This window comes from Haemaphysalis longicornis, unplaced genomic scaffold, assembly GCF_048455015.1.
Source record: "Haemaphysalis longicornis isolate Haplotype H1 unplaced genomic scaffold, Haemaphysalis longicornis Haplotype H1 scaffold_1, whole genome shotgun sequence".
NCBI classification, from domain to species: domain Eukaryota; kingdom Metazoa; phylum Arthropoda; class Arachnida; order Ixodida; family Ixodidae; genus Haemaphysalis; species Haemaphysalis longicornis.
This window is the reverse complement of record NW_027526203.1, coordinates 446,691,429-446,708,719: the sequence shown is the minus strand read 5'-3', so window position 1 is coordinate 446,708,719 and position 17,291 is coordinate 446,691,429. Positions and strand designations below refer to the sequence as shown.

At 51.2% G+C, this 17,291-nt stretch overlaps 2 protein-coding genes across 2 annotated transcripts in view; both read left to right on the top strand.

Annotated features, from left to right (window-relative positions):
* LOC144155911 (uncharacterized) overlaps positions 1-12,523 on the top strand; it is a 29,835-nt gene extending 17,312 nt beyond the window's left edge. Inside the window, exons 5-6 of the mRNA XM_077687618.1 lie at positions 3,633-3,851; positions 11,530-12,523. Coding sequence (XP_077543744.1) covers positions 3,633-3,851; positions 11,530-11,814 — 504 coding nt within the window. The 3' untranslated portion in view covers positions 11,815-12,523. The remainder of the gene's footprint in view (positions 1-3,632; positions 3,852-11,529) is intronic.
* On the top strand, positions 4,531-8,168 carry LOC144155910 (uncharacterized). The gene has a single exon (XM_077687617.1). The coding sequence runs from the start codon at positions 5,051-5,053 to the stop codon at positions 6,983-6,985; it is 1,935 nt and encodes a 644-aa protein (XP_077543743.1). The 5' UTR covers positions 4,531-5,050; the 3' UTR covers positions 6,986-8,168.
* Positions 12,524-17,291: the final 4,768 nt, after the last annotated feature.

Below are 17,291 nucleotides of genomic sequence, written 5' to 3'. Positions count from 1 at the left end.
CCCTGTGGCAATCTGCAAATGAAAAAAAAAGTAAAAAAGTCACTAGTTGAATTGCCAGAGAACAGTGAATTTCAGATCTCGTGTATACGCAGTCAATTACCTCGCAGCTAGCACACCTAGCACACACTTCCATGGCATTAGGGGATCCTTTTTCGGGTGGTCTGGGTAACACGGGCAATGTTTTCCTGCAAATGAAAAGTAACGAAAAAAAAAACTGAAGCCTATAGCAGAAATTCATGCTATTGACTGTAATTATAGAAGTGAGCCAAATGCCATTTCAAAAGGATTGAGCCCTCAGTGTTACAGTTATAGCAAGAAGTGCAACAGCAAATCAAGGGATACAGCAGCAAGGGGTACAGCAGCAAATACCTTCCCAGATTTCCACAAGTGGGTTTTTGGAAAAATGATCTTTTTGTTGTTGTTAGACATGGGCCCATGTCTTGCTGACATTAACAGCCCCTTTAATATACCGAACTAAGGGGGTGGGGAGGGGAAAGTATAGAGAACGAATGCAGATTTACTGCAATTTCTGCAGACAGGTTGGCTGGCGCCTCGTAGGCGTTGTGAAATCACACCCCCCCCCCTCCTCCTTTTGCCAACCCAAGACTCCATTGTTTGCAACCAACCGAGCAGTGCGCCACACAACTACCGTACTATGCCGCCGTCACGACCGTTCCTCTCGCGGCATCCGTCGTCAAATTACCCTAGTCACTTTCCAGCGCACAGCCCGAACTCGCTCCCTCTGGCACCATTCCCTGCCCTTACATATTAAATGCGAATGCATTTCTTAGTCGGGGGTTGTCGTGCGGTCTGTGCCGGCGTCCGCACGCAGGTGTTATCTCTCCGCGCCCCTAGCAACAGCTGTGGCGCGCCTAGCAACCGGAGCAGGTGGTAGCTCGGGCGGGAGTAGCGGAGGGCAAGGGGGGAGGAGGAGCGCGCGCGGGCGTGGTAGGGCGCTCGCATCGCGGAGCTTGGGCGGAGTAGCGGAGAGTGAGTGGAGAGGAGGAGCGCGCTCGGGCGTGTGAGAGCGCTCGCATCGCATCGCGGAGCTCGGCGGAGAGAGCTCGCGCGCGGGGCGGGCGTGTTGCGCGGGTCTCTCTCTCTCTCCTCTCCTCTCCGCGCACCCTCTCTCCGCTCGCTGCGCTCGGAAAAATATATATAAATGCAGTGGAGCGCGCGCCTCTCTCCGTGACTGCTTGCCGCAACGCACTCATCGGTGCACCCAATGCATTTGCATTTCCGCACGATCCCCTTCGGGGAGGTGGGGGGAGTTTTTATTTTTCTCCCCCCTCCGCTTTGTAAAGTTTCGACTCCTCCTCCTGCGTCACCATCTTGTGCCTACCAGCACTACTCCGCCAACACCCGGTCGACGCGTACGCTGTGGGGGCACGTTGGCGAGCGTGTACGGCAATCTTGCGACGCCCAATTTTGTTGTCGGGGTTCACGAATACGGCACACATAACTCGACGCCTGCCTTCGGACCGCGAGACAGACCATTGCAACGGCGGCAGCTGGTCAGTAATTTTGTTGTTAATGAATGTTAATTAATTTTAATTAATTTTCTAACTCGAGAATCACTGTCCTAATCACTAGAGTGTCAATAAGGCACTTGCAGGTACCCACGAGGGGCATCTAACTGCGGTATTTTCAGCCACGAACTAATTGCGTACTCATTTATTCCGACTGATTAAGAAAACCCGTGAAATATGCTCCTGCGTGCATCGTAAAGCAGCGCCTCCAAATATGTTTATTGAAAGCAACTGCTTCGCCTGTCACCCACTTGAAGAGACAGCGCATCACCTTGATAATGGCATGCATTGAAGGAGCAGCAGCAGCAGCAGCAAGTTTCGCAAGACGCCTGTGGCAGATATAAAGCACAAACTCGGTGGCATTTCTTTTTACTTTTGTTTATTTCATTCTGGCTAACTTGGCCTGTTTGAGGGCATTGCTTTATGATGCGCACAGGAACGCCGACACATGATATTTTTCGTATTTCGCGGGGTTTTTTTATCGCCACTTCTCCACAGTACCGCAAACATTACGCACTAGGTTTTCTTTGAGTAACGCCATTACTCTTTTTTTTTAATCTTGGTGCATGACAGCTGGGACACCCTGTGTGTGTATGTATGTGTGTGTATATATATATATATATATATATATATATATATATGACAGAAATAAGAATTGGCAGTCAAGACAACCTCGGAAAGCAAAGGGGAGGATGTAGTACATCAAGATAAAGAATTTGGAAAATAAGAAAGTGGAGAAAAAATGCCCGCCAGGTGGGATCCGAACCCACGACCTCCAGAATACCGGTCTGGTGCGATAACCACTACGCTACCGGCGGGGCTACTTTTGGCCTCCACTTTCTGGGGTATTTATGTTCACGTGTTTTTGTCTCCTGCGCTTGGGGGTGGTAGCCAGCGCCACTCGGACTACTCGGGGTGAAGGGGACCTTCTTTTTAACCCCCGGGCCGTGACTCGAGCGTCTACGACATGTCGAGAGTGGTCGACCAGCGTTGAACCCTCTTAAGCTAACCTTGGCACCGAGACTGCCAGAACAGAGGCCCTCGCTATGCATGTAGCGAATCAGAATAGGAAATGAGGGACTCGTTGAAATAAGACAGAAATAAGAATTGGCAGTCAAGACAACCTCGGAAAGCAAAGGGGAGGATGTAGTACATCAAGATAAAGAATTCTTTATTCTTTATCTTTTTAGCGAGCTTGGGCACAGCGAGTGAGGAGATGAGCGCGAAGCTTTACGAAGCTCCAGAAAGGACTGCTTTGCGACACGGGGGTTAAAAAAAGCAGAAAAAAATCGCGAATTTCTTCACGCAAAAGTAAGAAAAGAAATAAAAGAAAACTTTTTTCAGCACTAAACTTTTTGGTCTGTGTTGGTTCATACGAATTTCGGATGATACGCATATTTTTCGCAGTCCCGCGAGATTAGTATCATCAAGATTTTACTGTATCAGCGCGCGGCAATGTGCACGGGCTCGGGCATGCCAGCTACTAGTGTCTCAAGTGAGCGGCTGTTTTCGGTATCTGGTAAAGTCGTGACAAGCAGGAGGTTGTCACTGCTCCCCGCGAACATGTCAAGCAGTTATCCTTTCTTCATGTTAACATTTAAGTGAGGGCAGACCTTAACCTGTTGAGTGAAATGGTATTGTGTAATTCCTAATTTTACTTTGTGTGATTTCTTGTGCAAAAAAGTTGCAGTTTTTGTGTCTCTAGATGGTGAAAACTTTTATTTTACAAAAAACAATAAGTATTCGTATTCGAAAAATATTCGAAAAATATTCGATTCGATTCGAACTTTGTTTTTATTATTCGAATTCGTTTCGAAATTTAAAAATTGATATTCGCACACCCCTAATATATAACATAGGACAATGTGCAAGGGGAAATATCGATTTTTCTGGTAGGCTTTGGAGACTGACGAGGCTGCTCATTTCGTTTGGAGGCTAATGCGAATGTTCCCCAAACTCGTTCTACTACTGGATGTTGTTAAGTATTCTCGCGTAAGCGCCTGGCTATTTGCAGCTAATGTCATTCGCTCTAAATGACGCCAGATTTGCCACGTGGCAGGCATTATTATTCTGGCCCCCTGAATGTCCCTGCCGTGCTTGCAGCTGGTGCCCGGAGACTACCCGATCCACCGGCACTGCTTCACCGGTGGCTGGAGGGAGACGCAGCAGTGGCTGGATGCCTTCCCCAACCTCTGCCTGGGCCTGGCGCCCCTCGTGGCGTTCGAGCACGTCAGTGGGGACCCGCTCATCGAGGCCGCCAGGAACATCCCCCTCGCCAGGCTGCTGCTGGGGACGGACTCGCCATACTTCCTCCCCAAATGGGTGCGTTCCTTTCGAATTGGCGTGCTTCATCATGCATCATTGTTAAGGGGGGACACTGCTCTTAAAGGGGCCCTAAATAGGCTGCCAAATGTTACGATTTTGCGTATCCAAGGAACGTCATCCCGCAAAAATTGTTTAAATTCGTTAAGTATTAGCCGAGTTATCGCTCATTAAAAGGGGCCGCCGATAAGGCCTGGGGCTCTCCTCCTCTAGTAGCTCCTCCGAAGCACTGTGGAAGCCGCGACGTCATCGACCCGGCGCAAGACCACCGAGAGAAACAGGGCAATCCATCACCCTCCTTGATGTACGTGCAGTCATTGGCTGCGCCAAGCCCTGCGCGCGCTTTATTTTTTTTTTTTAGCACTCGACGCGCATGCTCCGCCCACCAGATTCCGGTTGCACGGTGAGCGCTGTCGCTGTGGTTCGCATTCGCGGCGCCGCACTGGGCAGTGTCTCGTGCGTCATAGAGGCGCGTCAGAGCCGGAAAGAACTGCGTCAGAGCGCGCAAGTGTGGCGGCAAGGTATGGTTGGTGAGCCAGGAGAGAAAGTGAAATCTTTTTTTCGTGTTTGTGCGGCCCCTGCTTTACGCAGAGGTGTAATATTTGGTACACGTTGTCGTGAAGGGGTACTCTAGCAATTGCGCGATTGAAATGGCGACCTTCGGAAGCCTATTTAGGGCCCCTTTAAAACAGCTTCCCTTAAGGGGGGACACGGGTCTTTGGGACGAAAAAATCGCGAAAAAGTCGATTTTTTGAAAACAAGATTTTCGAATTCCGCAACTATTATTCTCTCTATGTGCGAAGTTTTGTGTCTCGTGAACCAGTATTTAAAACGTTATATTGATTTATAACGCGCGTGGGAGCTGAATTTTTGCTGAAGCCGATGCAAAAACGGCCCTACTTTCGCGTTGTGCGGCGGTCGTACCGCATGCCTGATCGCGGCAACCTCGGTATCGTTTGAAAGAGCGGCTTTTCTTCTTTTTTTTCGCGCCACAACTGCCCCCGTGCAGACATTGTCCGAATAGCAAAACGGCGCCGAAAACCCCCGCAACTAGCGATCCCATTCGCCGAGAGAAGGCACGTGACCAAATCTCGTCTCCTGATTGGCAGAGCCTGGTTTGCATCGTCTGCTCTGGTAGTGCGAGCGCATCCGAGGCGGCTCCATCTTGCTTATCGTGTTCGCACCACAAGCAAAGAGCCATGCCGAAGGCCCAGCTAAAGTTTGCTACGAGGCACAAGTTTGGGAAAAAAGCGAAGCGGTTCTTGTACAACTTCCACAAGAGTCCTGCAGTAGCGGAGGAAAGCGCCGGGCCTGACGCGCTACCCGCGCCGAGCTGCGCGGAAGCCACCGCCGACGACGTAGGCCTAACGGCCCCACCAGTCAGCGGAAATGCTTTGGAAAGCGGCCGTATGAGACGCGACACAGTGATGCTGCAACCTGAAGATTTGCTGCAGAGAGAGGTGGTTGCACACGAACAGTTGAAAGCGCTTTCTTCAACTCCTGCAACTGAGCGGAAATCCAACTTGTTCACGAGCGCCGACGACACTCCTCCCGGCCCACCTGACGAGAGCAGCTTCGTGATTGCGAGTTTGGACTGCGTCAACATGTTGCTGTCGGCTGTAAAGTGCAGCGTTTGCGGTGACAGCGTGACATTTAGAACCGGCGAGCGGGCGTACGGCCTTTCCGTAAAGATGGTTATCGCGTGTGCGACCTGCGGTGATGTTGCCTCGGAGTGGAGCTCTCCCCGCGTGAACAGCGATAAGAAAGTTAATCCGTTTATCGTGAACGTTCTCGCCGCGCGAGCGATGCAGGCTACGGGAAATCGCCAAACCGCGCTGAACGATGTGTTTGCTACAATGAACATTTCTCACCGCGGGCTGCACACCAAAACGTGGCAAGGCTACGTGAAGGAGAAGCTTGCGCCCGCTGCGACTCGCGCTGCCGACAACGTGATGGCCGAAAGTGCGCATTCAGTGAGAAAGCTCTACGACGATCTGCAACTGGACAACCCCGGTAACATTTGTGTTACGTACGACGGGTCGTGGATGACGCGAGGCCACTCGTCTCACATCGGCGTCGGCGTGGTTATCGAACTCTTTACGGGATTAGTTCTAGACTTCGTCGTGCTGAGCAACTTTTGTGCTGGGTGCGAGCGCGGGCCAAAGGTAGGCGACCCAGCTTACCAAGCTTGGAAGGACAATCACGTCTGTCAAAAAAACACTGAAAAGAAGGCTGGTGAGATGGAGGTGGAGGCCGGTCTCATCCTCTTTGAGAGGTCACTGCAGCTGCACAAACTAAGGTACACCACAATTCTGTCAGACGGCGACAGCCGCACCTACTTGGCGTTGGTGGATGCCAAGGTGTATGGTTTTATTCCAATCAAGAAGGAAGACTGTGTCAATCATGTGAAGAAGAGGATGGGCACCACCCTGCGTAACCTGCTTGCAAAAGGTACGGGCTCGGCATCTGAGAGGCTCGGTGGCAAGGGTCGGCTAACTGGCGACCTTGTCACTAAGCTCAGTTCTTATTATGGCTGGGCATTGAAATCGCACAGTGGCAACGTCAGGGCCATGCACAAAGCGGTGATGGCCACCTACCACCACATCACTTCAAACGACACCGTGTCCAACCACAGCCTCTGCCCACCAGGCCCGGACTCGTGGTGCCGGCAGAACGCTGCCAAGGCAAAGGGGGAGCCCACTCCAAAACACAGATACAACCTGCCACCTCACGTGTGCGAGGCTCTTCTACCTGTGTACAAGCGTCTTTCGGACGAAAAGCTCCTGCAGCGCTGCCTGCAAGGCAAAACGCAGAACTCCAATGAGTCCCTCCACTCCATGATATGGGCCCTGGCACCCAAGGAGAAGCACGCGTCGCTGTTCACTGTGCAAGCTGCTGTGGCTGAGGCGGTGCTGAAGTTTAACGCAGGCAACGAAAGAGCCTCGGCTTCCATTCTCAAGCAACTTGACCTGAACCCTGGGCTTGCCAGCACGAAGCGTATGGCAGAAAAAGACCGCCGTCGAGGATCCGCCTCTGCACGCAAGCACAAGTCAGCTGATGGCATGCAGCGAGCTTTCAAGAAGCGCCACTCCGGTGCCTCCAGTCAAACAGATTATGTGCCTGGTGGCTACTGACTCCATACCAGTGTAAATACACTGCAATTTTGTTGTTGTTCTCACTGAAAACGAGTCTGCTGTTTCTTTCTTCATTTTCTCAAAACACTAATTTTGGCCTGTCTGCAAACTTGCGGAAGAGCTATCTCAGCTCTCAGGGCACACAAAACTATAATTTTTGTTGTGCCATGGAGCAGAATGTGCAAAGCACACAATGGTAGGAACAGAATTTTTATTATATGCGTCGAAAATTTTTTATTTCGCTCTGAACCAGACCTCATGGTGCCAAGTTTTGAACAACAAACTTTAAACTGCCATAAAATCACTACTTGTGGCCTTATCAAAAAAGTACTCCTAACATTGTGTTCCTTGTGCTTTCTAGTACATTTTGGTGTGAAGAAAACAACTTTCAGTTAGTTAGGCTTTTTTCTACTAATTACGCAAGAAATCACTAATTAATGTTAATTATATTAAAAACTAATTGGCACAGAAACAAAATAAGTGCAGATTTGAGATCAGCACAGCAAACTACATCAGGGAGTCAAGTGTCATTGCAGTTGGTAAAAAAACAAGGAAGATAGGTTTAAGACCAGTGTCCCCCCTTAAAGGAGTACTGACACGAAATTTCAAAGCTGAGATAACTATGTAAAACGCTTCCTTTTTATCAGGAGATATCTCCCAGCAAGTTTCAACAGCAACCGTTCAGTGAAACATATTTAAAATCCATTTTAATCTTCGCCCACACGAGAAAGCCCAGAGCGGGCCGACGTGACATCATCTGCTACGTGACCCAAACTGCCGACGTCGGGGCTCCCGTGACGAAGCCGACGCGCTGGCTGTGGTTGGCGCGCACTGCTCGGGCGTGTGTACACGTCATGGTTTTGGGACTGACGTCATGCTGCCCGGGCCTGTGGGGACGGCGAAAACCTCGGCCGGTCTGGGCGCGCGCGTGCGCTCGCTCGCGCGCGCTTCCAGAGAGGCAGCGATACGGCAAGAATGGTGACGTCATGTTATACATGCTGTCATGGCGGCCGCTCAGCGTTTTTCAGTCGAAACCGAAACTGGCACGAATAAACGACGCCGTAAATGAATGTTTACGCTGCGCTCGACCGTCTAATCTGTCATTCTATGATGAGTGGGCTGGTAGGCACGCATAGCAGCGAAAAAAACGTAACATAAAAATTTCGTGTCAGTACTCCTTTAAATGTTAAGTGAACTCTGTGATACTTGTTAGTCTGCTGTTTTTTTTCCCCACTGATTTCAAATATGCCATCATCTTTTGAGTCGGTCAATTAGTTCCTGAGATAATTGGACATAATTAGCCATTTTTGGAGGAACAATAGACAAAACAGTGTTAGTCACAGGACTGGAATCTTTACATTTCCCAATACTATGAACCCTGGTGAGGGCAATCAGAGAAGTGGTTTTTTTGACGCACCGCTTGGAACTAATTTTACAGCTCATTGAACTTTGGTGTTTGAAATGGGCATTCGAAATGGTTCCTTGCCACTGGTGCCACCAAAGTTTAATGAGCCGTAAAATTAGTTCCAAGCGGTGCGTCAAAAAACCGATTCTCTTATGGCACTCACCAGGGTTCATAGTACTGGAAAATATACAGACATTACTGTTGTATGACTAACACTGTCTTGTCTATTGTTCGTCCAAAAATGACTAATTAGGTCTAATTATCTTGGTAACTAACTGACCGACTCAAAAATGATGGAATCAGTTGAAAAAACCAGCAAGAGTGACAAGTTTCACACAGTTTACTTGACAATTAAGGGAAGCTGTTTGAAGAGCAGCGTCCCCCCTAAGCTCAGCTTGAAGTAGAACTTTATTTTACATACGCCTTTCTGTAAATCTTTAGCCGCAGCGAACACTTCTAGGCAAACTGAGTTGGTTGGTCTGAAGTGAACATCTCTAATGATAGAGAACAAGTACACTAGCAGTATTTTGTCTATTTCACTCAAGTTTGACATTATGCTGTATGTTACGCGATATTCCTGTGACGAATTTTCGATTGTTGTAAAAGGGCATTAATTTGAACTGCAAGAGGAAGCCATCTGAGTTTGAATTACCGTATTTACTCGCATAATCCTCGCACTTTTTTTCCGGAAAAGTCAATGCAAAGTTAGGGGTGCGAGAATTATGCGGAAAAAAAAAAATCCGGTGCACAGTGTTGCCAATTTGCCTTATGCCAGTCCCGCTAAATGTAGCGGTCGGTTTTTGTATAGGTAAGTTTAGTGTTGCCAACAGCAGCTATTTCTTTTTATTTTATTATTTACAACGTAAACAGTCTCCCGTCGATCAGCGATCATGAAACTGCCGCCTTTGCTTTCTGGCGCGCGCCCTATCTAGTCGTCGTATGTGCGTGCCCTGCTCCAGTAACGCACGTTGAAGTCGGTGACGCCGAAGTGCCTGCCTGCGGCACGGTTGCCGTGTTCGATCGCGTACTCTTTCGCTTTCAATTTGAAAGCGGCAGTGTAGCTGGCGTTCCTCCCCATGACAAAGCGGCACCAAGCACAAAACAATTAGATCAAAAAGTTCTCAAAACAGCAGCGAGCTATCCACCACTGACGCGAGTGACTCACCGACTGCTGCCACTCAACGGCGGGACCACGACGGCGACACGACAGCGGGCTGCGCGAACGTAGTCTAGTTGCGCGCACGCGAAACCGGCTCAAGTACAGTGTACAGTGTGAGTAGCGTGTTAGGGCGCCTGTTAGGGAGGAGCCATGCAGGTTGTTAGGGCGCCTGGATGGCCTTGGATACACAGCGCTCTCCGCCGAACAGAGAGGCGGCGGGGGAGGGCGCGCGTTGGAGAGCGCGTGCACCATGCGGGTTTCGCGAGCAGGCAACTTTCGCCGCTGCAAAGTTGGGGGTGCGAGGATTATGCGAGTGCGAGGATTACGCGAGTAAATACGGTAGTGAAAGTTCAAAATAGTGAAAGGGAAGAACAACAATATAATGCAAATGGAAAGCAGTGGGGCAAGTGCCATCTTTTGTCGTGATGTTTTATAAGGACCAAAGGGTGCAACTGTACTGTAGGTAAATTTTTGCTCTGTCATTGCAAAAGTTGCAGCAATACGCAATATTGCTTGATAAAGTGGTGATGGTGATCGGTCTTAGTGTGCATACATTCCAGAGATCAGAGACGGAATAATTTTGTATCAAATCCCGCAAACATGCAAACACTAGGTGAAATGGGTATATGATATGTTTGCAGTGATGTGATAGCTGCGCCAATTGCGGTTAACTGCACTGAGAGGTAAATCCTGTTACATCCTGGTACAAGGACTCTGATTTCAAGCAATCTGCGCCACTCTTGCGCCGAAGCTTCGTTTCGACGGGCTTCCTCGATGTGGCGTGCTCATTACGCCGCAAGCGTCGAAGAGGAGGGAGTTCTTCTGCTGGCGAAAATGCGCCGCGCACGCCACAGGCGCGCTGGCGCGGCCATGACACACCTGCACGCTGCGCGGCACGGCCGGCGGCAGCAACATGGTGTGGCGGCTTTGGCCGCGAAGAGGTGTGGGGATCTCGAGCGACTGCCTCTAACAGCTCTCTAAAATGCTGCTCAAAGCAGTCACGAAGTTGCTTGTGCGGTAAAGGGGCTTATAATGAGGGCGAAAACGGTACTATAAACCATCATCCGCGCCGCTAGTGAAAGCGCCCATGCAATATCTGCTGGGGTGGTAAGCCTAAACATCTGTCTGAGCCAGCTGGCTGTCTCGAGCGCTTCAAAACTTCCGCCATGAGGCGCGCGCCTCCTTATTGGGGCAAGTCGACAAGCTCCTCCCACTGTCGTGCGCGTCTCGCGTCAGTTTCTGACTGAGGTAGCAGGTGCTGCGGGCGCGATAGATCCGATTCGGCGTGAAAATATTGCACTCGCAACGCCAACGCGCACGAATCACGTGTAAAAACGCGCCTTGTGGTTCACGCTTTACCATCTGCTTTGCAATAAAGCTTGGCGAGTTAGCACAGGACCGGGATAATTGGAGATTAACGGGAGAGGCCTTTGCCCTAAACTGGGCGCAGATAGGCTGGTGGTGATGGTGATGATGATGATGATGAAAGCTCTCTCCTCTGCCGCCAACGTTCTCTCCTCTGCCGCCCATTAAGCCACAACTCCGCAGTTGTGCTGTGTTATCAATTATTGGATTGTCAACCAATAGTAAAACTGATCAGTGCAGCCACCAACAAGGGACCAATTCACTGCAGCCTTGCTAACACTTTTCCCGAAACCCAGCCGGTAAAGTGGCTAGCTCGCGTATTTGTACAATGCAGTACGTTACTTCAGCCTTCATGGTATTTTTTTCCCCTGCCTGGGCATTGGTTCTGGTTAGTGGTTAGGATTTGTGTTTTTGGTGATGGCAGTTATTGCAGGTGGGCAAGGTGCAGGTAGCACGCACGCTGCTCAGCCTTTTGCCCTTCCTTGCTACGCTTCCAACTTGGCAAGGTGGTCCCTTGACCACTCATGTGTTCCCCTCTGTCTGATTGCTGGTCATGCAGTCGTGTTGGAGCCCTTCCAAACTTGTCTGAACGCGCTGCATCTGTTCCTGTTTCAGACGTCCGTGGCGGCTGTTCGTGGCATGCAGGCTGGGGTGGAGACGCAGGGCCCAATCATCTGGTCCACTGGCGCGCAGGGCGTGCTGCTTCTTGCAGTGCTACCACAGCGGGGCTTTTCACCCCAGTTCTTGGTGGGGTTCCTGGAAGCTGAGCTGGGGGCTCCCACCGAGCCCACTGGCATCCACCACTTCCTCCCAACCGGGACAAGGGCCCCGCTGTCTGCTGCAACACCTGGCCCCCCACACCAGCCTGCCTTCACAAGCGGGAAGGGCTGTCTGAGGTAGAATACGCAGCTGTGTTCATCTCGCAAGCGCACAGCATCGATGACTTCTATGTCCTCGGCACTGTGCACCTGTGAGACGTAGACGGCATTGGCGGGGTTGTTACGTGCCGAAGCTGCACCTGGGCACCGTACTGGAGGGTTCCGGATTAATTTTGGCCACGTGGGGATCTGTAAACTGCCCCGAAGGCACTTCTACGTTCAGCTGAGGGGCCGCGACACCACTATTGGACTTGACAAGCTGGTGAACGACGCGTCGTAGCACAGGAAAACAACCCGAAGAGAAAAAGTGGAAGGACACAATTGCCCGACTGTGCATGTGGCTTTTTTTGCCAATAGGGAGTGGGTGGTGCCACCGTAGGCACTGTGATGACTGTACTTAATTAACTGAGCGCACTGCCTTCCATGCGACAGTGTGTGCTTTGCCAAGTGCAATTATGTGGAATAATCTTTGTGATATAACATCTGTGATCCCAAATTTGTCGCGTGAGAATTGAAAACTTTGTGCTTTCAACACATTGACATTGTTTTACGCTGCATTTTAACCTGCATTGCCATGTGCATTGTCATGTTGCTTAGAATTTTCTTTTCATAATGTTTATTATTCTATGTGCTCACATGTGCTACCCTGTCAACTGCTCTGCCATCCTAACAATTGCCAACAACTAGCCCAGACAAATCTCCAATAAAGGAAAAAAAAACTGCTGAAAGAAGCTATGAAGTCTGTTTATGATTTTTTTGGAGGGGAAATGGGGGGGGGGGTCTCAGCACTCGTGTTTCCCCTTTTGTTTTTTAACCACTGCTTGCATTGATAAATCAACAATGATGCAGAATGAAGACATCTGTCAAAATGTTATGTTAAGCAGAAAAAAATTGTGCGTGTTTTCTTAAGTTTTATCGCCACATATCAGGCTATAAAACGAAAACAAAATTGGTGCAGCTTGCACGAGTGGTGCAAGGCAGGAGAAACTGCAGAGCTGGCGTCCCCCCTCCCTTTGTCGGCGGCCTGGCTGTTGCACCTCCTATGGATTTCCGAACTTGCCGCTGAAACTTCTCCATGACTGGTACGCATCGTTCTGTCCGCAGGCTTTCACATCTCTCCCAGAGTGGACTACGTTAGCATGTGCTTGAAGCCTTGGCAACTGGCTTCACGAACTCATGTCTGTGTTCCCCACTTCAGGCGTGAATGCACGTGAACTGGCAAGAACAGCACGCGAGAGATTACGGGTGTCCTCGAAGGTCGAGTTGGCCGACGCCGGGCGGTCCTCATGTGCGCTTGGTATTTTTTCTTGGTATTTTTTTGCGCAAGCCCACGCGGAAGCCTGGGCGACGCCAGGCACTCCTCACAAGGTGCACGCTCAATTGCGCTTGCCTGGGCTGAATTTTTTAGTAACGCTCCACAGCAGAACTAGTCAAAGCTTAAACAGTTCAGCTGTTAAAAAGAGCTTCGTAGTCCATATATTTATAAATTGACAAGTTTAAAAATAAAATCAGGACTTCTGTTTTTATTACCCTTAACGTCGTTATTTTGTGTTCACTTGAGCTTTTTCTTCCTTGTAGTGTCCAACTCCGCTTAAACGGAACAGTGGTGATGTCTGTCACAATAGTCATCCTTGAAGAATTCCCCAGAAAACTAGCAGCTTAGGTTTTGTTCTGTTGCACTAGAGTGACTTTTATGTGGTGGCGTGTCAGTTGACACTACCAGGGCCGAAAAGGTTCATAGACAAATATGGCAAGCATCGTCTTCGCCAGGAAACAAACAAACGAAAATAGACAAAGTAAAGTGAAGAAATTGCGAAGGTCTTCCCAATCCAATGGACTCAAGCAAGTAACTAAAAAAAAATTAAACCCTGTTTCACACAGTGTGGAATCTGGTAAAACAGCGGAGCTGTAGCTCACTTATGTCGGCTATAACGTCAACGGGCGCTCAACCGAGAACGGCAACGCCATTGCCATGCAAGTTCGGTTCGTGCAAACGGCGCAGAGGAATAGCGGAAGGGAGAAGAACTCGCCTGATGATGATGATGATGATGATGATCTGTGGTCGTACCCTTTGTATCGGGCGGGCTCCAACATTGGTGCCCAGACCGTATAAACTGTTCACACACAAACCTTAAAAAAACAGCACACAAAAACACACGAAAGGACAATTTCGGAGAGCTCAGTTTCGTTCTCCGGGGAGCCGGTGCGTACGGTGACGGTCCATCACGCACTATGACTCACGTGCACACACACACTGTCGTTGAGTTCAGGCTGCCTTTGCGGAGCGGTTGCTGCAGGTTCAGTTCAATTACCGGCGCACTATGGTCCACCACTCGCTCAGGCGTTTCTTGGCCACCGTCACCAAGACCCCCGTGGTTTGCTGTTCCGAGCCGCCGTGAGAGGGGCTGTTCTCCAGTGGCTCAAATCCTAGGAGCTGCGGGAGCGTAGCGCCCTCTGCCAGCGGGGTGAACAGGTTTCGGCAGCAACGCACGACGTGTTCTGTAGTCTCAGCCTCCTCCCCGCAGGCCCGGCAGAGCGTGCTCGTCACTGATGCGTCGAACCGGCTCCGATATTCCAGTGTACGCAGCGCGCCGGCCCGCGCCTCGAAGAGGAGGGCGCTGCCCGTACTGTTGTCGTACAGCCGTTCAACTTTTATGTCCGGTTTGCATCGACGGTACAGCTGGAGAGTGTCTTTTTTCTCCATCGCCTTTCTCCAGCTTTCCTGTTCCTGCTGTTGTACCTGGGCCCCAACCAGCCTGGCCCACCCGCGTGCAGTGTCTGCACGTACTTCGTTCGCGAAGAAGCCAAACTTATTTCGCAGGTGTTGCACTCGTTTGGTCCAGGCCGTGCGTATGCATTTCTGGTGCACGTACGCAAAGACCCGGCGTGCCCAACGGTGTGGCGCCATTAGGCGGAGCCTGCCATCGTAGGCCAGCTTGCTGTGAGCCTCTCGCGCCTCAAATGTAGACCAACCCAGCTCCCCCTGGATGGCTTCGTTGGCTACGCACCCGTGGCAGCCGGGGGCCAGGCGCCCGACAGCGCGCTGGCCGCGCTCCAGCCACTCGCGTGTTGGAGACGTCAGGCAAATCACAGCGTTGGCGAAAGTAAGCGCCGGGGCGTGCACTGACTTCCATAGCTCCCGCACCATGAGGAAACGATTAAATCCCCACAGGCACCGTCGGCGTAGGACGGTGCTGGCTCTCTTGGACGCTTGCCTCAGGTGGTCCTCATGGGCTGTGAGGTACTTCGCTTCCGTACTAAGGTGTACCCCTAAGTACCGGTATTTGGTATGCTGTACGATTGGATCCCCACAAGGCAACCGTATTGCCGGTTCTGCGTCCTTGTCGCCCGCGAAGCACAACACTGCTGATTTATTCGCGTTGAAGCAGAGCCCCAGCCTTGCGAGCGTGTCCGCGCAGATGTCCACCAGTCTCTGGAGCTCCTCCGAGGTGCTCGCCAGCAGCACAATATCATCCGCAAAGACGAGACCGGGGAGGAAACACTGGCTCTTCAGTCCCTCGGTAGAATACTCCAGTCTGAAACCGAGGTCAGCCTGCAGGAGGTTGCGTTCCAGCGGTGCCGTGTAGAGCATGTATAGGAGTGGTGAGAATGGGCATCCTTGTTTCAGACCCTTCTGGACCGGTACCTCGTCTGACACAGCACCATTCACTGTTGCTACTACCGTGTTGTTAGTATACAGGCGGTGCAGGACATCTACCCACGTGGGTGGCATTTCAAGGGCCTGGAGGGAGCGCAGTAGTGTGTCGTGGGGCACATTGTCATATGCCTTTGACACGTCGAGGAAGCAGCTCATGAGCTCACGTCCCTCGCTTCGCGCGATTTCGATGCACTGTGTGAGGACGAACAGGTTGTCTTCAAGCCTGCGGTCATGCCGGAAGCCGTTTTGCAGTTCGCTCAGGTGTTTGCCAGTCTCCGCCCAGGCAACCATCCATGCCTTTAGGACTTGAGCAAACACCCTGTACAGTACACTGGTGATGGTCAGTGGACGGTGGTCACTCAGTAGCCCTTTGTCCCCGCCTTTCTTAGGGGTCAAAATTACCCTGCCTCGGGTCCAGCCTGCTGGTATTGGCTGGCCAGCGAGTATGCCACTATAGATATCGGCCAGCTGCTCTCTTGCCTGGTCTCCGAGGATCTTCCCTAGCAAGACCACTGCGCCATCTGTTGGTGGATCTGGGAACCGGGTTCTGCGAGGCCCCCGGCATGTCTGGGAGCCGTGCTCCTACCCGTGCGTGACGCATGACCTACGCTTACGAAAAAGCTCAACCTACAAGACCTCTGCTGTAAAAGGATGACGTTAACGATGCTCCCATCCTGTGAAACCTCGTGTTTCGCAGGTGCGCGAGCACCACCTTTGTCGGCTTTGGTGCTCGTTTGGGATAATTGTACGGGCAAGGTTGCTGTGTCAAGCAGCCTCACGGCCGGGCCGTACGTTGGAGATGCTATATGAAATATTTCGGGATATATATCGAGCAAGCAGGCACTGCAGATGGCTCTATATATAATTAACAGTCGCTACTAAGAAGTTCCTGCATGTTGCAGGCCAAAATTAACTCTGGAGTTGAGAACACATTCGTGGCGAATTTTTGAGCGTGATTTAGCATTAGGTAACCGTCAGCTGCACCCGCAATAGCTTTGCATCACACGTTGCTTGGCAACGCATGGGAACTCGACTCGACAGCTGCATTGCATCTGACATGCTTTTTTCCCTATCCCCCCTCACAAGATTTAGTAGAGAGAGAGAACAAAAATTCCTCCCACCTCCCCTCGCGCGAACCCCTGTGTAGATGCGACGCATAGGGGGTTCCGTTGTTGTTTCTGTTAGGTTGATTCTCCCATCGCGTGAAACGTGCAGTGAACCCCCTGCCGCGGCTATGATGCAACACAATCCACTTTAATCCAATCCAATCCAATGACCCTCGCGAGAGCATGGAGGACGAAAAAAATTAGGAGAAACGTGAAGCCTATACATAAAAAGTAAAATCGAAGTTGGCCCAGGCGTCACTGCACCACGTGACCCCACCGCACCGCCGCTGTATGGGCCGCCGCGCTCTCTTCAATTTCGTCTGCTCGAAACTGCTCTGCGGCCCGTTGTCGCGAAGCCTGCTATATGTTGGTTTTTGTTCCCACGGCTTTTGTCTTCCGCACGTACGCGGCACTCCTGCCCGCACGCGGGAATGAGATCGCCGAGCAGACAAATGCAGGAAGGACGGGGAACAGCTACCGCCAACGAAACACGAGAGATGCGCCGGAGTCGGAGACCGCCGCCGCCGCCGGCCCACCCGACCATGGAGGTCACGTGCTGGGCCGACTGCGGCGGCTTGAGAAAGGGAAACGGCGGAGGGAGCAGCTTCAACGGACCTGGGCTTGCGAAGGCTAGCTGCGTGACGTCATGCCGTCTCCTAACGTTTTCTTCCTCCATGCGCGAGAGTGTTCGCTATCGGAGAGGAGAGGGGGTGAGCGGCGGAGAGAGCAGCTCGC

Bases quoted from the DNA above. Each gene is read 5' to 3' on its own strand.
- LOC144155910 (XM_077687617.1), top strand. From the start codon at position 5,051: ATGCCGAAGGCCCAGCTAAAGTTTGCTACGAGGCACAAGTTTGGGAAA.